General features: G+C 34.0%; 1 protein-coding gene across 1 annotated transcript in view; it reads right to left on the bottom strand.

Moving 5' to 3' along the window:
• SPAG16 (sperm associated antigen 16) overlaps nucleotides 1–25155 on the bottom strand; it is a 964037-nt gene that overhangs the window by 234238 nt on the left and 704644 nt on the right. Inside the window, exon 15 of the mRNA XM_034655122.1 lies at nucleotides 22833–22959. Coding sequence (XP_034511013.1) covers nucleotides 22833–22959 — 127 coding nt within the window. The remainder of the gene's footprint in view (nucleotides 1–22832; nucleotides 22960–25155) is intronic.

Below are 25155 nucleotides of genomic sequence, written 5' to 3'. Positions count from 1 at the left end.
GACAGGTCACTGTCCAGCTAAGACCAACTAGGTGAGCAGACCACCAAATAGTTCACTCATATTTTTCACTGTTTTGCTGGCAGAAATCATGCCATTTCTCCCCTTTTATGCCCAGGATAATTAACTTGCTCATCACCAAGTTGGCTGGCTTAATGATACAATACTGGCTCCAACCCCTTTAAGTATATTTTCTAGGCAAATGATACCAAATTTAACTTTGCAGGTTCAGACAAAATTAACAAGTCTGTGTAATGAGGCTCCCAATCATTTTAGAGAACTTTCTAATGCTGCATATGTGTCTTTGAGGAGAGAATATGTAATACTATACTATCTATTAGACAAAAGCAGTTTCTATTCAATAGCTGTCCATCTTCCGATACTCAGGGGAGAGCAGTATTTCTCTCCAAAAAAATGAAGAGAATATCAATGGGGCTAATCTCTTCAAAGTCCTTAGAGCTCAAAGCAATTGCCTGCAGTTGTAAAGAGTCCCCACCCTCATTATCTCAGCAAAAGAAAAATGACCAAAATGTAAAATACTGCTTGGCTTTTGAGACACAAATGCTCAAAAGAAAGTTAAAATAAACATTCACCAACTCACTTCTGAATGAAACACTTTGAAATTTAATTTACTTCTTTAGAATAAAAGAGTCAAATTATGAACCCGTTCTTTCTTGATACAAAATGAGGAGCTAAAGTGGAACAAAATTAAACTATATTGGTCTGCATCAAAAAATAGATTGATTTACAGCCCAGATAGTGGTATAGTCCAAGAAATAGTGACTTTTGCAATATAATCAGACATACCCAAGGATTATCAAATTATGAGTTATATGATACAACTAGGTTTTTTTCTACTCATCTTATTTCATATACAATTTACTCAACATTCTAACCTACAAAAAGAAGTTTCTGGAAACCACTAATAAAATCATGGTCTTACATGGTTATTTAGTTTTAAAGTGACGTGTCATGTCTCACTGTGGTATCCCAAAGGCACAATCGTTCTAGTGAAGCAGCAGCATTCGGTGTAACAACACTTGCTCAGGCTGACTTGTCACAGTTTCCCACGATTTTGATTTCTTACCAGTAGCAGCACATCTTTTAGAAGTTTGCTGGAAACTGAGTCTAGACCTACCTGGAGGGCTCATTTCCCTTTGTTCTTAGGCAATTCACCCAGCATAACTTTCCTCAGCCAAACTCCCTCACAAGCCCCACAGCGCCAATATTAAAGAGGCAAATCAAGCTACCAATCACAATACAAACTTGATACAAAGGATTGCCAGCACGAGGGAAGAGGAGTATGCATCTTGAGATGCTGTAGACACTGGCTTGATTGATCTGCTAGATCAGGATTTTCCAAACTGCAGCTTGAAACCAGTAACTGGGTCATAAAAAGTAATGTAGTACAATGCTGAAAATGATATATAATGTATCTCATATATCATATAAAGTGATATATATATATATATTACATGTGTGTTTATATATGTGTGTATACACTCACAAAATGTATGTTAAAGATTGTGTTTTAGGGTTGTGCTATAAAATGAGTTTCCTACTGTGGGTTGTTTTTAAAATAAAGTTCTAAAGCCTCTGCTTTAGCTCGTATTCTTTCTTTCTTTTTTTAAAGATTTTATTTATTCATTTGAGAGAGAGACAGAGAGAGCACAGCACGGGGAGAGGCAAAGCGGGAGATAGAAGCAGACTCCCTACTGAGCTGGGAGCCCAACTTGGGGCTCGATCCCAGGACCTGCAGATCATGACCTGAGCTGAAGGCAGACACTTAACCGTCCCAGCCACCCAGGCACCCCTAGCTCAAATTTTGACACTTTGTTTTTCCCTTTCCAATCCAGAGCAATGTTCCTCCAGTCTCCCCCCAAAATTCCAGGAGTAGATACTTTCTGCCTCCTGAGTTACTTTCATATTGCTCTAGTTAGAGCCATTCCCCTACTGTCTAGTTCCTTTTCTTTCCCCTTGCCTTCCTGCCTTCCCTCCCTGAACACACACATTGGCAGCCATGTGCGCAAGGGAAAGCTGACACCACTATCTGATATAAAAGTAATTATTCCCCTTTCTAGGGCCTCATAATGAGATGTACATATGACCCAATCCTGGCCCAAAAGACATGAGAGAAGTATACTTGGGACCTTAAGAAACAGCGTTCCCTTTTCCACGAGCCACAGGAAGAGACCCTCTCATCGCTTGCCCTGGTTTTCTTCTTGCAATTGGATCTGTGGAGATGCAAGCGTCATCTTACTGCCAACACCGAGGACGGCAGAAGAGAGGGAAAGAAAGAACCTGATTCCTGATTTGGTTAATCACCCAAAGCTGAAGTTAGTCCTACCAGTGGACTTTCTCTTATGTGAGATAATAAGGTTCCTTATTGTCAGTTCCACTTGGGGTTTCTCATACTTATAGCCAAAGGCATCTTAACTAATATATTAATCAATGAATAAGAATAATCAAGAACTCTTAGAAAAATAACATTAATTAAATGGTACTTAAATTACCTAATATTAAAATACATTATAAATAAACACCATTAACATAGAGTACAGCCAGCAAACTAATTGAAAGAAAAATTAATGGAGTGGAGTATATAGTCTACTAACATAAACCATATATAAGGTTTATTATTTACTACATAGCATACATTGTAAAGACAGCATCACAGACACTGTCATCTTTCACCTAAATGCTGCAGGAGATATGCTTGAGATTGCATTTTGTCACAAATATCCATTTCATCAGCAGATTCTATTGACTCTATTTTCAAATATATCATGGTGTTTTACCAGTTTTTCTGCTGTCATCTGGGTCCACTGGCATAAACAGGGTGTGGAGGGGCAATAGGAACGGTTTGCCTTTTTGGGGAGAAGTGATTAATTATTGATGTTGAGAATTGCTGTAAGTATGGTGTAATAAAAAGCAAACCATCTTTATGATGGTTTTATTACCTTTAAATTCTCTGCAGAAAATGCACCCCATTGCTCTCTGAAAGCCCCACTGCCTTGGTCTAAACTATGTTTAATTCTGTGTCATAACAGGAACATCTTCACTGTTCCCTCTGCTTCCACTCTTGTCCTGGATGGAGCTTTTGTCTATAATAGTTGCCAACTATTCTTTTTTTTTTTTTAAGATTTTATTTATTTATCTGAGAGAGAGAGACAGAGAGAGACCGCATGCACAAGCAGGGGGAGCAGCAGAGGGAGAGGGAGAAGCAGGCTTTCCCCCGAGCAGGGAGCCCAATGTGGGGCTCAATCCCAGGACCCTGGGATCATGACCTGAGCTGAAGGCAGATGCTTAACTGACTGAGCCACCCAGGCACCCCATGCCGACTATTTTTGTTGTTGTTGTTGTTGGTTTGTTTCAATGAAAATCAAGTTCATTACTTCACTGTTTAAAGTGGTCCAGTCTTTGTTATACTCAGATAATATTTAGTCTATTTACCATGACCTAGAGGGAGTTTCACAACCAGCTCCAGCTTATCTCTCTAACGTTATTTCATGCCAATCTCTGCCTTTTTCATTCTGCTCTAGTCACATGCATATCTTTGATCTTATTGTAACTCAAGGTCTGCCCTTGGAACCCTCTTCCCGAAATGGTTTTTCCCAAGACTTGTCCATGACTTATATCCTCAATTCATGAAGGTTGCTCTTTTTCAGAGGTCTTCCCTGAATATCTTACCTGAAATATCAACTCTCTGCACCCACTCACTCTATACACTTAGCATAGCTTTATTTTCTTATACCATTTATGCATGTCTGTGTTGTATGTGTGTCTGTGTGTGCTGTGCATGTGTGTGTGAGAGAGACAGAGACTTAATTTTCTTCTTCTCCCATTATAATATAAACATGGGAGGATAGAGACTTAAGCCTTTTTAGGATGTTGATATGGATTATCTTGTGAATGCTCACAAGAAACATAACAGGTACTGTTTTGTTATCCTCATTTTACAGAGGAGGAAATTTAGGCATAAGAAAGATTAAGGGATGTGCCCAAGGTTAGAGAATTAATAAGTGGTAGAATATGGATTCAAAACCAATCACTGTCACTCTGGAGGCTGCTGTTCTTAACTGCTCTACTGCCTCTGTATATAATTAAAATGAAAAAGGCCCAATGTAAAGTGTAAAGTACTATATTATTAGAATACTGTAGGACATAAGGTCGGATGGGGGGATCATCAGGATAAAAATATAAAATGTAAAACACACTAAATATATATATATGTATATTATTTTTATTATATTAAGTAATATCGTAATTTTACATTATGCATATAATTAGATATAGTAATTTTACATGGTTTCATATGAAATATAAAATATTTTATCTCTGATTTGTGTGATTTCATATGATTTATTTTTCTTCTATGTAATTTCTATATTGCTTTTTTGAAAATGTCAGCAATAATCACATAAAACACTTAGAATAACAAAAAAATACACATCTTAAAAATAATGCTGCCTGTGAGCATAATAAAAAGAATATAAATATTATTGTGATTTGAGAGCATCAGTAAAGTACCTTTTCCTTTCCCACTCCAATTTGGAACTGCCTGAGGAATAGACACAAGAATTATAGGGATGGGAATCATNAAAAAATACACATCTTAAAAATAATGCTGCCTGTGAGCATAATAAAAAGAATATAAATATTATTGTGATTTGAGAGCATCAGTAAAGTACCTTTTCCTTTCCCACTCCAATTTGGAACTGCCTGAGGAATAGACACAAGAATTATAGGGATGAATCAAAATATCACCTTTATGTAAATAAAGGCAAATTTAAATATATGACATGAATATGCAGCCTCATCAGTGTCCTACTAGTTCCTACAATCACTAGAACCTACCCAAACAGTTACTGACAGAGTTGTAACAACTCAGGCTTCTGCTGGCAGCAACGGATGAAAGAACCTGTATTGTCAGAGGATGGACTTTTCCAAGGAGAGGGCTGCTGGAGAAGTTATTCACCGGGACTTGTTCAGTTCCTTCTGAACTCCAGTTAAGCAAGCCACCCCTTTCACAGAAGGAGCAAAGATAGAGGGGCAGAGACGGAGTAAAGAGGGGCTGTGAATATTCTGGGTCTCTTTCTTCATGTAAAAGTGAAGACAAGGGGATTAAGTGTTAAACTCTCATAAGTATTAATTCCATCTTTAACTTGGCTTCAGATGAATCATCTTTACTTTCCCTCCCTCTCCTTTCTTTTTGGTTTATTTTGGGAGGAGCTGTGTAGGACTTAGGGTTGGACGTAGAAAATCATTAGGCTTAATCTAGCCAACTACAATAAGATGCTAAAAAGATACCAGCTCTTCATTGTTTCCTATCAGTGTTATTTATTTGCACGTTATTTTTTATCTCTTTCATGTATAAGGATGTTTTTACTTTGCCTTCTTTATATTGAAAAAATATTATGCATTTACTTTAGAAAATTTAGAAAATAGGATAAACACCTCCTAGGAAATGCCTATACACATTTTGGTGGCTATAATTGCCAGGTTTTTCATCTACATTTGTATTAGTCAGGATCCTGGCAGAAAACAGAACACATAGCCAGATGGGAATTTTAAAAAGACTTATTAATGAAGGGACTATTTACAGAAGGGGAAAAATAGAGGAAAAAATTAAGGAAATAAACACACAAATTAGGAGGAGTAAAAAATCATCATCTACACAAGGGTTGAAGGGGCAAAGGGTGCAAATGACCTAAGTGGTACCTGGCTAAGAACTGGAGCCCCAGAAGCAGGGCTTCATGATAGGGGCTATTGCTGCCAACAATGCAGCCATCATCACAAATGTACCTAAGGTAAGACAAGAAGGAATAAATGTTGCAATCTCTCATCCTACACTCTCCTCTCCTGTCAGTGCCTCTCACTGGTCAATTCCAAATATAAGTTAATGGGCAAGTCAGCTTTCCCAGGGCAATAAAGGATGGCACAGAAGAGCACAGAATGAATAAGTGGAGGGACAGAGCCAATGGAGAATGACTTGACTCTATCTACCATCTATCTGTCTGTCTATCTATCTATCTGTCTATCTGGATACTCATTGTGAAATCATGTCCTATACTCTGTTTTGTCATTATTTTAATCTTCAATAGAATCATGAAAATCTACCTTTGTACTTCATTACATACACATTTTTGATATTTTAATGGTCACATGGTATTCCATTGTATGAGCTATTTAAGCAAGTCTTAAGCTCACATGTATTTTCAAATTGTCTTTAGTTATTATCTTTTCATGATTGCTGTTCAAGAGGCTCTTTTGAATTATTTTTGACTATTATTTTATAACTAATATGAACAATGTTCTCTTTATTTTATCATTCAACACTGAAAATGAGAATCTCTAATAATTTCATCACATGAGAAATCTAATTGACTTTGAATTGTAGCAAATATGGCTTTGTTAACACAACTTCTACCTTTATTATTGAAAATAGCAGAGCAATATTTTAATCTGGCTGACTGAGATATGATGAGGCTATTGAGTACTACTGTCAATGCAATATCATCACAGTACAATCAACTAGTTGTTCTAAACTCCAAAGCTAAGACAAGCCTTTCTTACAAGTAGCAATGTTTAATTGGATCTACAACTTTAGGAAGGAAAAAAAAGACAGAAAAGTTACAGGATATTTTGGGTGTAGGCAGAATGGAGGTGACTAGTCTAGAAATATAACCTAGTTCAAGTGTCTCAAAACAAGCTGGAGGTCAACTATGGCAGACAAAGTTAATGTAAAACATTTTAAAAGAAAAGTCATTTTTGTTCATGAAAAACCCATAGGACTAAGCATTAGAAGATATGCTGGTGAAATGAATGATATTAAAATTGATGAAGTATCATACAGATTTAGGATATTATTCTAATAGGCCTCTTATGTTGAGATGAGGTCTCTGATCATTTTCCCATTGCTTCATTTTTCCAGAATGCACAGCTTAATACTCCAAAATTCTCACTGATATAATTTTTACCCTTCAATGAATACACTTTCCCCGTGTAAGCTTATAGAGATGCAAATATCTTCAAGGAGATTCTTCAAACCAAACCAAACCAATTTAATCATAAAATATTGTTGTTAATCTGATAGTTGTAAAAGTTAAGCACCTCTAAATGTTATTGATGTTAAAATGTCTCTGTATATGTTTTCATAGCAGTAATGAGGGGCAAATTGTCTATTGATTTGAAAGTGGAGAGTAGCAAGTCCATGAACTATCTCTTCCTCAAGAGAACATTCAGCAACACTCATATAAATGTCATGCCTGCTTTTTAAAGAAGAAAGTGTTGTAAAGGTAACAATAGTTTATCAAATTGCCCATTATCATAATGTCATTAATTGCTGTCTATTAGCAATGTCTGGAGCATTTAGATTTCTGTAATATTTTATATAATTGAGTCTGTGACTTACATCTCACCCTGTCTTTATACATAAATAAGGATCATAATTTTGCTGTGATTTAATCACCCAAAATTAATTTTGCTGTGATTTAATCACCCAAAATTAATAGTAAACTGATTTACTGATTATTCTTTGACTTGATCAAATATATTGGCTCTTTTTTAAAAAAATATTTAATTTATTTATTTATTAANCAATGTCTGGAGCATTTAGATTTCTGTAATATTTTATATAATTGAGTCTGTGACTTACATCTCACCCTGTCTTTATACATAAATAAGGATCATAATTTTGCTGTGATTTAATCACCCAAAATTAATTTTGCTGTGATTTAATCACCCAAAATTAATAGTAAACTGATTTACTGATTATTCTTTGACTTGATCAAATATATTGGCTCTTTTTTAAAAAAATATTTAATTAATTTATTTATTTAAAAGAGAATGAGAGAGGGGTAGGAGGGGGAGAGGGACAAGCAGACTCCATGCTGAGCACAGAGTCCAATGCAGGGCTCAATCTCATGACTCTGAGATCATGACCTGAGCCAAAACCAGGAGTCAGATGGTTAACCGACTGAGCCACCCAGGAGCCCTTATATTGGCTCTTTTAAGTTTTATGTGTTAATCTCTTTTGGCAAGACTTTAATTGATCTATACTCTATCTCATGTGCATGCATTTAAAAAATTAAGGTAATTTATTATAACAATCTTTTTAAAAATAAAGATCATAACCTCCAAGATCATCCATGGCTAACACTTTAACTAACTCATACCTTCTATCTCTCGTCATCTGACTTCACACACGGAAAACATGGTTCTGATGTAGAGACTTTGTACTGCTGTTCTTTCTTCCTGGAATCCTCTTCCTCTTTATAACCACCTAATCTATTCTCTTAATTCCTTCAAGTCTAATCATCTCTGAGTATCTTCCCTCAAGTAATAGTCAACCTCATCACTCTCCACTTTCTTGTCTTAATTTTTTATAGTACATCACCACTTGGCATATATGTTGGTGCTCACTCTACTAATTATATATCATGTCTCCTTCTGAGCCTTCCCCCCACTAAGTAAAATGTAAGTTCCATGAGAGCAGAAATACATATGTATGTAAGTATATATAATATATGAGTATATATAATATTCATCGCTCTGTCCTCAGCATCTTGAATAGGGGAAAATAAATATTTCTTGAAAGAACCAAGAGACAAGGGCCAGAAAGGTATCAGAAAAGCATTGTGATGGTTAATCGTATGTGTCAACTTGGCTAGGCCATGGTACCCACGGTACCCAGTTTTTTATCTGGTGATTTTAAGCACCAGTCTAAATGTTACTATGAAGGTATTTTTATATGTGTATAGTATTTAGATCAGCAAAATTTCAGTTAAGCAGATAACCCTCCATAATATGGGCAGGCGTCATCCAATCAGTGGAAGGTTTTAAGAAACAAAGACTAAGGTCCCTGAGAAAAAAGGACTCTACCTCCGCACTGCCTTTGGACACAAGCTGCACACACACCCACCCACACAGATACACACCCTATTGACTCTGTTTCTCTGGATACTCCTTACAAATAGAAGCATTTTCTACGCAAGCATATTGACATTAAAAAAAATCACTATAATAAGTAGATTAAACTCATCATTCCAAAGATACAAATGTCAGATTGAAAAAAAACAAAAATTAAAAAAAGAAAAACAAATAAAAAATTCCCACAAAAAGATATGAAAGGGTAAGTATGGAGAGAAAGATTATCAGGGAACTATGATTTCCCCCCACCCCAAAATATAGGGTACTGATTTTTATTATGAGACAAAATGGAACTTAAGGAAAAAATCACCATGAAAGTGGTGTTATACATTAATAAAAGGAAGACAAGACTAATAAGATATAATGATTATGAATATTTGTACCTAAAAATATAGCCTCAAAATATACCCAGCAAAAACTGAAAGAATTACAAGGATAAATTAATTAACACTTGTGGTTAAAGATTTTAATATATTCATCTCAGAAACTGAGAGCTCAAGTAGTCAAAATATAAGAAATGTCATAAATGATTTAAATAACCAGTAAATAAGCTCAAACTAAGAGTTTCATAAAAATGTTTGAACCCATAAAAGATACATATATATGCATTCTTTTTAATTACACAAGGAACATAGAACAAACTGTCCATACTAGAGGCTACAGATCAACTAAATGCAAGCCATGTTCTCTAATATAATTTAAAATAATTTGAAATTTTGAAAAGGATAACTAAAAATCCCAGGAAACAGGAAGTCCACTAAATAATTTTGAAAAAGAAGAGCAAAGAGAGTGGCTTCGCATTCATATATTAATACTAGAACATCCAGTAATAAAAACAGAATTGTACTGTCTCAAAAACAACATTACCAAAAGATTACTAAAAAGATTCTGTCTATGCATATAAGGTTGATATATGATAGAAGTAATATCACAGATCAGTGAGGTAAGATTTAAATTGTATAGTTGCTGGTATTAGGAAAACTGTCTTACGGGGCGCCTGGGTGGCACAGCGGTTAAGCGTCTGCCTTCGGCTCAGGGCGTGATCCCGGCGTTATGGGATCGAGCCCCACATCAGGCTCCTCTGCTATGAGCCTGCTTCTTCCTCTCCCACTCCCCCTGCTTGTGTTCCCTCTCTCGCTGGCTGTCTCTATCTCTGTCGAATAAATAAATAAAATCTTTAAAAAAAAAAAAAAGGAAAACTGTCTTACTAGATAGAAAAATGAAGTTGGGTCTCTCACTATGGCCACTGAATTATTGTTCCCAAGTACTTGTTTCTTTCCTGTGATGGGATTTAAAATTCCCAGCCAATAACATGAGACATGTTCTTAAACTCTGTAGTATTAGTATATGTCCCCATCTAAGTGGCTTTGGGCTTAGCTTATAACTTGCTATGAACATACTATGGACAATAGGATATTAAGCCGATGATATTTGTCATAACTGAAAGAAGATTTAAAAGTGATTGCATTGTTTGGTTTTTATTTCCTGCTGTGCTTACTGTTTGAGAATCACAAGTCTCACAGAGGCCCTGGGGTCTTGAATATGGAGTTCAGCTGAGCCCAGGAAAATGCATCAGGCCTGAGTGACCTGAAACTCTCTGTAAATGAGCAAAAAGCAAATCCTCTGGAAGATCCCGGCTTTATTTATTATTTGTTTGTTATTATTGAAGGAGACACTGGCTGATAACACCTCCTTGCACACTGAATCAAAGACTTGAAATGTAAGTATAAGGACAGAAAGAGGAAGATGCAAGAGAATACTTTTGTGACCTAGCAGTGGAGAAAATATTCTTAAGTAATCTCCCCAAATTAGAAAACATACTAAGATAAAAACAAAATTGTTTGATTCCATGAAATTTAAAGATTTCAATTCAATAAAAGACACCACAGATGAAATCAGCAAACAGACAACTCTTTGGGAGGAATCTACAGTTAAAACCAACAATAGATTAATATACAGATAATTATTACAAAATCACAGGTCCCCAGAGAAAGTAATCTCAATTGAAAAAAATGGCCAAAGGCAATTAATCCACAGATGAGGAAGCCTGAAAACTAAAAAGCATGTAAAAAGATGTTCAACGTCACAAGTAATTAGGAAAATGCAATGTATACAGCACCCGCTATACTAGCAGAATTAGAAAATCAAATAACTTCCTACCTTAGTCTGTTTGGGCCACAATCACAAAATACCACAGACTGGGTGTTTTAACAACAGAGATTGATTTTCTCACAGTTCAGGAGGCTGGAAGCCCAAGATTAAGGTAGTAGCACGGTCAGGTTCCAGTGAAGGCTTTCTTCCTGGCTTATAGATGCTTTCTTCCTGAGGGCTCACATAGCCCTTCCTTGTGCATACGCGTGCCTCTTCTTATAAGACCACCAATCCTACTGGATCATGGCACCACTCTTATGACCTCATTTAACCTTAGCTAACCTCTTAAAAGCCCTCCCTCCAAATACAGTTACATTTGGGATTAGGGCTTCAACATATGAATTTGGCACCAGGGTTGGGGGGGGGGCACAATTCAGTCCACAGTACTACTAAATGTTGATAATGAGATTGAAGGACTGTAGACTAGTGCAGTGATTCTGAAGAGCAGTGTGGCGTCCTTATGGAATTAAGGTACACTCTGTGGCATAGCCAGTCCTCTCTAGAGAACCTCTCACAGAAGCCCACCACCAGGGTACGTATGAGGATATTTAGTACAGCATACGTTGAAGTAGCAGGGGTTTATAGGCACTTAGGCGCCCGTCACTAGTACAATGGACAAAAAATATAATAATAATAAGATGAATAAAATTGAATACTATCCAGTAGACAGAACTAATAAACCTGATAGACATATATTAATATGAATAAAACTTAAGAACATAGTATAGAATAAAAAAGCAGGAAATTGAAAGGAATGCATAACAAAATATAGTTTTTAGCAATCATCGATATACACATACAAAAAATAATTCTACGTATTCTTCAAAGACACCTATAAATCTAAGGAAACATATCAAAGACATTTAAAAACTTCCATGGAAGGTAGGGGAGAGTGACAGCAGGGAGGGGACATGAAAGGAGAAAAATAATGGCATCTGTTGATAATTATTTTCTACTGAAAAGTCTGATTAGCCCTGTTCTTGGTACTTGAGGAAGATGAAGATGAAGAAGAGAAGGGATCAAATGAATGAAGAGAAGGGAAATAAATAAGAAGAGGGAAAAAAAATGAAAGACATAGACGAAAGAGGAAGAAAGGCAGAAGCAGTGAAAGTATCCACTGTCACAACCAAATTCTGATAAGGGTGAATGGATTCTAATGCAGCATGGATGAAGGAACAAATCAAATATTAGGGGAGGCACAGTGAAAGGAAGAAGCAGTAATCAAAACTTCAAATTAAACCAAGTCCATGAGAACATAGGTGGGTAATTGTATCGTTAACACTATAAGAGGGCCTGCCTTTTTTCTCCAGTTCCATACACAGCTGCAAGATACTATTCTTTACAAATAACACCCTGATGGCACATGTAGCATATTGTACGCAGAAGAGTTTGACTTAAACTTTTCAACACTCCCAGTTATGACCTGCAGATTCATGTCTATTGCTTCAATTGACTTTGTAAATAGAATCTTACCTATCTATCACAAATCCCAGAATTTAGAACAGTGCTTGGCAGGTAGTAGGCTTACGCTAAATATTTGTCAACTGCACTAAGATAATCTTTACCATTAGACCAACAAAAGTACAAGAGAGAGAATGACGAAATATTTGGCTAATAGAAGGCAGGGCTTGAAATGCATATCTATTATTCCAAGGTGTTTATCAAACTCACTATTTCAAAACATTAACAGAGTACTGATTTTCTTAATACCAGTACTATACTGTATCTTCTTTTCAATTTTTTTTTCTTTTGGTGGAAGAGTACATAGTAAAGGGTGTTGCATGAGAATGAATTTAAACAATTTTAATTTATACTCTTATATTACAAGTGAGGAAAGATACTTCTAAGCTGAATCAGATTTGAGTAAATCATATTCGAATATTGTTCAAAATTCAATTTTAGATAAATATATCTGTGACTTATCACAAGTACCAACCGTGCAGCTCCGTCTTTAAGAGTAGCATGCTATTTGTTCTGGGTTGATTTGCACATCTGTTGAACTGCAACTTCTCTTAAAGGATTATCTTATTTAAAAGTATCAGCTTGGCAAATTAAAGATGATTATCTATTCGATTTTGTATACATAGTCTATTAAAAAGAAGACAAATTCTTCAGCTACTTGACTTTGGGCCATGAAGTATGAGTAGATTGCAAATTTTAACTGTTTAATTTTAAATCTAATAACTATTATATGCTATTAGATTAAAATAACAAATTCCTCTTAATACTATAACTGCGTGACCCTTAGAAAAATTCAAAGGTCTGCTTATGCTTTATTTCTTCATACAAATACATTTTTCTTGATTAATATATATGTAAAAATGTCATTAGTCATATTTAAAAATGATCTATGTCGCATGTACATGTAATTTTTATTATATCTGAAAACATACAGGCATAGCTAATTATAGGCATTGGGATATATTACGGCCTAGATGATATTAAGACATAGCTTTTCATGCAACTAATTTTTCATACTTGTTACACAGATACAAATCTTTTTGATTTCTTAAATGTGTTGAAAAATAATTAGGCATTAGCACATTAATTGTAATATGTATATAACTACTGTAAATGCAATATCTATATAACTACTGTAAATCCACTTGAAAAATGCTTGTAACTTGCATTAATACTGCAAAACAAATCATTAAATATGATGATACTGATTTAGAATCTGTCATTATTTGGACACGTGCCAGCTTTAAATTGTTTGTATGTAATTGTATATAATTATGTATATAAGCTTTGTAACAACTTCTAAGGAGATATTTTATTTACATAGGAAAACATTTCCAAGTGCCTTTTGACATGCCTATAATGTTATATTTATACTTCTATGTAGTACAACTATACCAGAGAGCTAAGCAATAATTATAACTATTTTTGTTTTAAAAATACTGCACAAAATTAAGAAATTAACAACACAAATGTGACTTCTTTGTATCATCCAGGCAATTGGAATTGCTGATTGCACCTGTGTAATGCTGTAATTGGTAAGATTAGTAAGTTCTGTTCTGTTCTGATTTAACCAGAATGGGCCAGATTCTTATTAATACTTACATAGTCCTATAAGAAGACTTTGATCATGTCATTAATTTATTAAAATATTGGTACTTAGGCATTTTTTTGCCAAAACTCCTATTGCTACAGAGACTGAATGTATTGCTAGGTGTGCAAGAAAAAAAATTTTGTATTGTGGAGCAATACAGCTATCATTTAAATTTGAGGCTCAATTTTTAAATAATCTTGACTTTTATAACAAAATATATTTCCCTTTTGGATCAAGAGAGAGTGGAATATTTCACTTATATCTGGATATTTTATTTTCAAGTTTTAAGTAGTATAAAATGCATTTGAGTTTTATTTTAGAATATTATTTTTATCTCAGGACACCATGTGCTAATGAATACAGGGAAATACAATGTGAAACTTTGGCTATAAACCTAGTTGATTAAGTCACCTATCCAAACCTCTCATTTTAGAGATGATAAAGTTGAGGTCAACAGAGATAAAGTGTCCCACTCAAATTCAGGTTGCAAATCATAGATGATTTTTTTAGAGCCTCATCTTGTGCTTCACACAAATGCTCTTTTCTGACTCCTTAATGACAATAATTTCTAGATGTTTCTAAAAATTAATTCATATTCAGATACTGGTGAGTATTAGTGATATGAAAACATTATTTTTTTTCCTCTCACTCCATCTCTTTTTTTTAAAATAATAATATTTTTTATTATATTATGTTAGCCACCATACAGTACATCCCTAGTTTTTGATGTAAAGTTCCATGATTCATTATTTGCGTATAACACCCAGCGCACCATGCAATACGTGCCCTCCTTAATACCCATCACCAGCCTATCCCATTATTTTTAAAACCGTGGATGCAACTCCATAAAGGAGGCTTCATAGTTTGTGCAATGATGTTGTCATTAGATTAAGTATACAACCTTTCAAACATAATCCGAAAGAACAAGACTTTATAACATGTATAAATTCTACTATATTTTGAAAAAGTCACTAACTTTTATTTACATTATTTTGTCATAATTTATGTAATTCAAATGCATTTTAGTTCTCAGAATTTATGGTGCATTTTGGGATGATAACCTAAATACTTAGCAACTGCTATGGCATGCCACAAATCAATCAGAATCGATGGTAGACCAATCAGAACAAGTTCATGGCCATATAAATTTGTACAATTACAAATGTTATCCATGAATTAATATATCTTTGCCAATATGCTTTTAATTAAAGTTTTCAAGGTGTTTTCACTTATTAGCATGTTATTTTCCATACTTGCTATAGGATAAATAAAGTTGTTTCTAATATAGGAAATAGCATGAAAAAAATTTAAAAGGTAGGGTTTTTTCCTACAGATGAAGTATAACCAGTCTCTATGAATCTCTAAATTTTTTTATTTACCATTTCCTAGAGCTAAAGATTGAATGAAATGTAATTCAGATTTTCACAGGACTGTATAAACATGTATTTATTAATATATATGTATAAATAAAGCTCTCAAAACCCTTTAAAACGGGAGAAATGGAACCAAACTCATAGTGTTGTGATGATTAAAAGAGAAAGCACCTTGCCCAGTTCCTAGAGCATAGTATACTTCATTCCAGGCATTAATCATACACTTGGGTCTCCAAGGGAGATACATGATCTGATTTCCTTTCGTTCTTCCAGTTCCTTTCTCCAGTATCAGAGAGGCCCATATTCTACTTATGCACAAAATGGCTTTGTATACACAACAGAGCCACGCAAGCAGGGGAAAAAATAATGGGATTATAAATAATTGAGTAGGGTCATCTGGTCACCTCTTCTCTCTCGTAATTTATCCTCTCTCCTTGTGCTTTCTTTCTTGGAAAATTGATGTGGTAGAATGGGCTTGCTCTTAGGAGGAACAACTTAACTCTGCCGTGTGCCTTTGAGATAAAATAAGTTAGCTTGTTTACTTCCATTTTTATTTCAGTCTCTGATCAGGCCAGAATTTAAATAAGAGGCAGAAAAAGAGGTCCTGCAGGGGCTCCCATAATCCAGCCCTGCCTGATTCTCTGAAAAGAATTTATATTGAAATATGGGGTTGGAGTTCTAGTCCCCACTAGGAAGACAGAGACACCTAAAATACACCCTTGTGCAGAAGACACATCAGAAACCTGGCAGATTATTACTAGGTTATTACTACTAGGTTATTATTCTGGAGAGATTCCTTTTGTTGTTATTGTTGTTTTTCTTTCAGAGACCACAAATTGACAACTAGTGACAGGATTCTGTGCCTTAGTCAGCTTTGAATTAAACACTGCCAAGTGGTCATTACTGGAATGATTTCAATATTCCTATCAAATGAATCATTTCTCTAACGATGTCATATATCAGTATGAAACCAAATATTATTAATAAAATGAAAGGCAGATACTATAAAGTTTAAATTTTAGTTTCTGGAATTAGACTTGCTGGATTTGAATTCTGATGCCACATTTGATCAGCTAGGTGTCACTTGGCTTGTTCTTAACTTCTCTATGTCCCAGTTTTCTCATCTGTAAAAAAGGGACAACTGTAACAATTTCATTGAGTTTAGAAATGCTTAAATAGGTCTTTACATGAGCCAACTCAGATGGTCCAAAAACACTGGTGAAGGGACTAGATCCAGAGGTATGGCCTGATGTTGCCTCACTACTGAGATCATACTCTTCTAAGCACTCTAGTGTAGTAGTTTTTTCTATAAAGGGCTATATATTAAATATTTTAGGTTTCCTAGGCCATATGGTCTCTGTTGCAAATAATCAACTCCGCTCTTGTAGTATGAAAGCAGCCTTAGACGATATGTAAATGAACGGGTGTGGCTGTGTTCCATTAAAACTACATATGAATACAAGTCAAGCTGGCCCATGGGCAGTAGTTTGCCAATCTCTGCTCTACCTACTGTTCTAAATTGCAAGGTTTTTCCAATTTGGTTGGTGGATATACAAACTATTTCTAGTTTTGGATGATCTCTGGATTTTTCCTCTTAAGTAGTCAGATTTTCCCTAAGTCTTAGTCNCTCTGCTCTACCTACTGTTCTAAATTGCAAGGTTTTTCCAATTTGGTTGGTGGATATACAAACTATTTCTAGGTTTGGATGATCTCTGGATTTTTCCTCTTAAGTAGTCAGATTTTCCCTAAGTCTTAGTCTGTCAGGTATTGATCCTTATTTAGCTAAAGACTGGAGAGGATCTTCTGAAATCTCCAGAACCCTCTCTCTGTGCTGCAGAGTCGAGCTGGCTTGGCTTCCCTCAACTGCCCACTCTGTCTTCTCAACTCTGAAAGACTGCCAGATTTCACTTTGGTTTCTGTTGGTCCGTGAGTATTTTGGGGGGCAGACACAGGGTTCATCCTGTTTACTTTCTCCCTCTCTCAGGTATTATTCACTTTCATTGCTCAATATTCCATGTCTGAAAACCATTGTTTCATATATTTTGTTTGTTTTCTTAGTTGTTTCAGGTGATAAGTTAAATCTGGCCCCTGTTACTCCATCTTGGCTTGAAGTGGAAGCCCCAAAAGGTTTTTAATATTTCACATACAAGGAAACTGAGGCTCAGAAATATTTAGAAATCTCACCAACACCGTTCAGCTAGTAAGGAGTGGAGACAAAATTCAAAACCAGGGCTCTTAACTTCTCCCAATGAGTGCTTTCTCCATTAGGCTATACTGCTTCCCTCAGAAGAAATTAACCACAATCTGTCTTTTAAATACAGAACAATGAACTGTAGCTTTTACTAAAAGAAATGGATAAATCCAATGTGAAGCAAAGATTTTTGAGGTTTTTTTTATGTTTGAAAACTTTCAGAGGCATCTGATGCTTTTCATATTTTCCAGTAGGGTCATTTCCCCCCCTTATTTTAGCATTTATATTGTGGTTCTGCTTATGGAGAGTATTTAGGGCTGCCTCCAAATGGTGAGAAACCTTGCCCATTTGGATGATCTGATACTGATAAGCTTCCCATTGGAAAGTACCCAGCTGGCTTAAACTTCGGCTCCTACATTTTCTAGGGATGTGACTTTTTTGCAAATGTACTAGAATTATCTTTTACAAAGGAGGGAAAAATATTGCTAAACTACATGAAGACATGGAAATGAGAGATGTGGACAAGTTTATGTATAAACTCTTACAGTTCATTTTTATTACTTTCACTATGCAATCCCATTTAACATTTTTTGAAATAGTAATAAATTTTTGAATGGTAAAACATATGGCATTTGAATATGCCAAGTGAGAGATATTATTTAGATAGCGAATATTCACAAAAATATGTAACATTATATTACCAGGATGTTCTCAGTTTCATGAGAAAGGAACACTTACTCCTTTACAAATACTAATATATGTATGTATCTATAAACACAGATAATCTGTGTATGTCACAAGCAATGTATTTGCAAATAAAACATTATGTAAATAATACTGGGCCACATACAACTCCTCTTTCAAATGTGTGAGCTGATTTCTTACAGCAGCAGAAAAGCTAAATTCTAAATGATGATTCATACATCTTTAAATCTTTTGATTTTAATTATATGTATATATGATATTTTATATAACTTCACTTCTTAACCATTTAAATTATTTTTAACATTATATGAAAAGGAGTTTTTGATCCTTGTTTCTTTTAACATTTATTCACTGATGTTGACACTTTCACTGGAAACTGCTTATAGTAGCACACAGCCTTAGGCGTCTTACTTGCACACTAATATGTTCACACATTTTTCTCACCCCTAAAATGAATGGGATGACTTCTAAACCCCTCCCAGCTAAGATAAAACATGGTAGGTGACTGGACTAGGATTTTCTCATTATAGGATATACATTATCCCTTTGAAACACATTAGAACACCTAAGACAATTATTTCCTCCATTGTTTCTATGAGGACATTATGTTCGAGGAAATTAAATAATTTGCTTAACGCCTAAGAGGTGGTGAAGAACTAATGGTCTGAATTATAGTCTACATTCTTTTCCTACATGACTCGTTTTCAAATATTTTTATCTAAGATACGTTTTTAAAATGATACACTATGAGGAATCTCAATTTTAAAACAGATAAAGTACTATTTCATGGTACATATTTACTTTTATAAATTCAAAATGAAAATATTTACTTATGAGGTTAATAAATAATGAGCAATTTTGATATACATGAAAATTTAAAATCAAATGTTATGGACAGCAGTTTCAGCCTTTCAATGATCTCTACTCCAATTTATTTCTATACTGTGTTGGATTTGCAATGACAAGAAATTCCTTATTTATAAAGATACGTCATTATATATGGAAACAGTTCTTTTCAAACGGCACACCTCATAATCTCACGATGCCTTTCAATTAAACTCATCCAGAGAGAAGAAATAGGATTAGAAATCTTTGTTTCTATGATGATTATTTAGAATATCTAACAACTACTCACATTCCTTATATTAACTATCACAGACAGAATGCTATCAATACTTCTACATTTATTATATGATATTATGATGACATTACATGTATGTTTTCAGTATCTTTTCTATAGGTCCAAGGACATAGCTGCGATAGCAGACCAGAGCCTCTCTCACACTAGTTGAGTCTTAACTGTATATGATTGCATGATTTAATTCTGTTACAAAATTTCAAATTAAAAACATGATTTGGCATGACCTAACTAACATGAGCCTCAATAAAATGTTAATTGTTGTCAACAGTGTCAATATACTCCTGTTTTTTTGTGGAAAATAATTGAATCACATATGCTTTTATTTACTAGCTGCTGGGAATAGATAAAAGTATGTCAAATTAATGTGTGTTATGAACTTATTACGTTAGATTTGATTTTATCCTCACAGTCCAAATATTTTTATGATAGGCTTGTTATACTTTTTGTTTAATCTTTTCTTGAATAAATGCATATTAGACACTATGTGTCCCTGTCCTTATTTTTTATTTTGTTTTGCTCTTGACTTCACTACTCTCTCTGCTCTCTTTATACCAACATAATTTCTGGTATTTTACTTTATGATTTTCACCTCTCTGTTCAGACCCTTGAGAGCTTTGTTTATTTCCTCTAGTTTCTTCAACTTTTGGTATATTTCAACCTTTTTAAATGAAGAGTCACTGAAGACTTCTCCTCCACAGAAGCACAAATTTCCCATTATTCAATGAGAAAAAGGCTTATGACATTAATTTCTCAGACACACAGAATTAAAATTAATTATAGTATGTTCCTTGAAGAAACGGTCGAAGGGATGGGAAGGTCAGGTTGAAATTATATACCCTCAAACTGATAAAGTGTTTTCATTAAGAGCGTTCCTAGTTTACACTTTTTGTCTTTTATGTTTCTCACTGTGCTGCCCTTGATTCTTATGCTTTTCTTAATATTAATGTATAATCAAGAGTATAGCAGTCACAGAGAGAAATATTAGGTTTGTTGTACCAAGGACTTTAAGACGATATTGACTTGTATGAAAGTAATTTTAAATTAGGTTTGCCTGACTATGCATAGAAAAGAGATTTGGGCTGATGACAAGGATAGTAGAAAGCAAGTAGCAACATTGTTAATGACAGTAAAATACATATCTCTTATTAGTTGTACACCATTTCAATGTACTCTTTAACTTCTATTGTTAGCAAGTACAGCCAAAAACTTTGAATTTCGGAATTCAAAATTCAAGGACATGAACACTTAAATTCTAGCTCAAGATAACATAACGGGATTTACGATGTAAAAATGTTTATTAAAACTCTTTTTTTTTTAATATTTATTTGAGAGAGAGGGAAAGAGGGAGTGCATGTGCACCTGTGAGCGGGGGTGAGACGGGCAGAGGGAGAGGGAGAGAATCTCAAGCAGACTCCCCACTGAGTGCAAAGCTCCATGAGCGGCTCCATCTCAGGCCCCTGAGACCATGACCTGAACTGAAACCAAGAGTAGGACACTCAACCGACTGAGCCACCCAGGCACCTCATAGGTGTTTTTTTATTAATTTAATTAACTTTAATTGGTGAACCCGTGAGGAAAAAAGAAGTGTCTTAAAGTAGAAGTTGGTTGCCATTGAAAATAATAGATTATATTATATATATATATACACACACACACAGACACGTCTATATATTTACATATCTGTGTACAGATATATAGATAGATATTTCACACCAAAGTATTATGGCCAGCAAAGTTGGGGTTTTTTTGACTAGTAAATTTTATTAATTAAACATATGTATTAGAACTAAGTTAAAGTTCCTTTAGAACTATGATGTCAATGCAGATTTGGTATATTGGAAAATATAAATTGAATTTTTTTAAAGATTTTATTTATTTATTTGACTAAGGAAGATAGATAGAGAGAGAGAGAGAGAGAGAGCAAATGCACAAGCAGGGGGACCAGCAGAGGGAGCTGGAGAAGCAGTGCTGTTGGTCTTGATCCCAGGACCCCAGGATCAATACCTGAGCTGAAGGCAGACACTTAACTGACTGAGCCATCCAGGCGCCCCTAAATTGAAATCTTAATAGGCCTTCACATTATAAAATGAAATTCTCATGGTTGGGATGTTTTATTCTATACAATGTTTTCTTTTTTTTTTTTTTTTAATTCTGGCAGACCATAAATGGTTTAATGTCAAGAACACTACTAAAAATATTTTTAAAGAAGCCAGTGTTATTAGAATGGTTCATATACCAATCTGTAATGGCAACACAACTCAAAGTTTGTTAAAAAGACAAACTTAACTGAATTCCAAATTTTAGATATGTGATGACATGAAACCAGTCCTATGAAACACACAGTTATCTTATATCTCTAGAATCGTTTCTACTATATACATAGTTACTGGACTATTGAATTAGTATGTACAATTTTTAAATAAAACATTATTATTTCCCTTGTATGTATTTTATCTTTATTTCTTCATCTAAAATTACCATCTCTGTAACTTTGATCTACTACAAATAAATGTCAAAGATTTAAAAAACTCACAAAATTTAATAAGGTTTAAAATATATATGATGCTAGCAAAGGAAAATTATACTATGTAATAATAGATATACATTATTTAGCATAAACTCTCATTAAAGTTACAGATGTAACTGTAATTTTAATCTTTTAAATAGATAACTGGAAACACTGTATGTTGCTACACTGTTCATCAGCATCAAGTGTAAAATATTTTATCTGTTTCACAATGTTTATATTACTGCAGAAAAAAATGCTAACCATAATGAAATAACAATATTAAAATTATCAGTTATAATAATTATTGTTGCATATGAATGCAATAAGATGAATGTACATCTCAAATTAATTATAAAATTGAGTTATACAATAATTTATTAATTATAAGACTAAAATACTCCATTAGAAATGTACTTTAAGTTATGCCAAACTTTTGTTCTTTTCTCCTCTTAGCCATTTTGTCTCCAAAAAACCCAATTTACTTACCTTGGATGGTGATTCTGAAGGATATAGTCTCCAAATTTTGCAGGACACTGCTAGGAATTTGTGTTATCTATATCAGCATGCACTTATCTCCTCTATTATCTCTTCCTTTATATATATGATAAATATAATGCTTTCATAATGTGACATAATAAGATATATAATGTAAAGTATAATATTAGAACAAAAATTCACATAGGAGGAAACACAATAAAATTAAAGTGGAAACAGAAAAGAGTTTCAGAACAAATGTTAAAGTTGTTAGCTTGGTCACAAATGTTAAACAAAAAACATCCTACCTGATGAATCAAAGTTCACCTCATTGCCAGGACTTGGACCTATATCAATGGATACAATTGGTAAGAGCTTCCGAAAGTCCCATAGTTTTGTTACTCCACAAGCATCACAGGATGCTATCATGTGACCCTTTAAAGTATTAAAAAAAGAGAGAAATTATATATACACATATATATTACATATATAAAATATATATAGTAACTTAGTCAACAAGGAAGCCTTGCGTTAAAATTTTATTAAATCCACAAGAATGCACTCTTCTAAACTAAAAAGTGTTCATTGCATTTTTGTCTGGGACATAAAATTGTTATAAGATGATAATTTATATTTATATAAATCCCTATATTATATTTTGGAAGATGATTTTTCAGGAAATCATTTTGATTATTTTAATTATACAAGAATATATAATAAAATTAAAATGTACATACCATGTAATTCCTCTATCTCTAATATATACACACATATATATCATGTTTATGATATATGTGATCTAAACATAAAACTATATACATGAAAACATTGCACTAAAAGTGCACCTTACTCTATATGCTTGCAGTTAGTTAAAATTGATGATCTATACTTCAGATACAGTAAAAACAAAACAGAGGTAGGAAAACAGACACAAGGAAAGAAGAGTTTTTGTCATGGTGGGAGGAGTGGGGGCCAAGTGAAACTGATGGCAAGGAAGAGTACATATTGCGATCTGTGAGACAAAATTATTAGAAACATTTGGGGCTATTTTGGTAATGTGCAATGAGAAAAGGAAGAAGATAACTGGATAAAGGTGATGGAAAATAAATGGAATCATGGATGGATTCAAGTGTAATAGGAACAGGGCAGCTATTTTCCAGGATACAAGTACCAGCTCAGGTACTTCAGTTTGAAGCTCGAGGTCTGTCTATACCCTTCCTGCTGGTTTCTCGGGAGATGTTTATCGAGCATCCACTTCATGTCAGAAAGTTGGATATGGTGATGAGTAAGAGGGGTCTCTGCTGTCTAGCAGCTCATAATCTTAACTCATTTTTATCATAGTATCATTTAATTTTGTTGTCCACTTATCAACTGAAAATGAATACTGGCCATATCAGGCTCAAACATAATGTTTATGATAAGTGATTATACTTTATACTGTTTCCAATTACATATATAGTTTCCCTTTCAGCTCCAGCTTAATTATTTTTAATGTCAAGTCAAAAATCATCCTCTTGCTTTTTTCCTAAATATTCTAAAATGTTTAAGATAATAGCTTGATTATTGTACAATTATCCTCACCCTTTTGAACTAGCTCACATGATTTTTTTTTCTCATTTATTTCTTGATTTCTATCCTTTCTGGGAAAAAATGTGCATTTTGTATTACAGTCCAAGTGGACTCTTTGTTTTTCCCTAAACAAGTCAGTAATACAACAAATGCCATCAGTTTTAAAATTCTATAACAGTTGTCACTGATAAAGCAATACAACCTTGTCCCCAGTCTAATACGTGGGATGTTTAATCTTTTTTATGACTTAAAAGGAACATGGGGAACTTGGAGTGTTTTCAAATATGTAAACATGTATTATAAGAATTGTGAAAAAATCAGTGAGTTTAATTTTCAGAAAAGACCAGTTCTCGGTATTAGCAGGAAATATTAATGTTAGAAATTAGAAAGAACCCTTTCCAGATATAAGGGTTTTCAAATATCTTTCAAAGATGATAGAATGCAATCCTTTTTTTTTTAACTTTGAGAACAGAATAGATAAATTATAATGGTAACTTAATTTGGAGGCCCTTCTCACTCGCTAAAGGGAGGTTATAGAAATCTTAAAGTGTGGTTTATTTCACTACATATTAAAATGTGAGGAAACACACTAAAAAATAGTTCCATCATTTTGGGGGGTGAAAATGAGTGTTTACACATAGTTTTAATAGTTTTTACATTTAACTTCCACTGCTGCCAAATGATCAAGACATAAGAGTTTGATAATATTAAAATAATAAGAGTCAATACTTATTAAAGGCTTTTAATGAACCAAGTACAGTACTAAATGATTTATTAATAAATAGTACATACTTTTAAAACAATTTTGAGTAACATCATTTGGGCAAATTTCTATATTTCTCAAGGCACTTAGAAGTCAGGACAAAGTGTACGTTACAGTAAAAAAAATATAATGACTTATTAAGTGGTAGAAATAAGTTTGTGTTCAGATTTGACAACTGAGAGATTCTTGGTAGTGAAAGAAGAGCTTAGCTATGTTTCCATTAGCCAGTTAGGCAGATGCAATGCCTATCGCAATGCCAGGAGCACAGTAGGACTCAAAAAATATTTGTTAAGTCAACA

The sequence above is a fragment of the Ailuropoda melanoleuca genome, chromosome 2 (genome assembly GCF_002007445.2).
Source record: "Ailuropoda melanoleuca isolate Jingjing chromosome 2, ASM200744v2, whole genome shotgun sequence".
NCBI classification, from domain to species: domain Eukaryota; kingdom Metazoa; phylum Chordata; class Mammalia; order Carnivora; family Ursidae; genus Ailuropoda; species Ailuropoda melanoleuca.
Note: the sequence above shows the minus strand (reverse complement) of the source record. Positions and strands in the feature narration are given on the sequence as shown.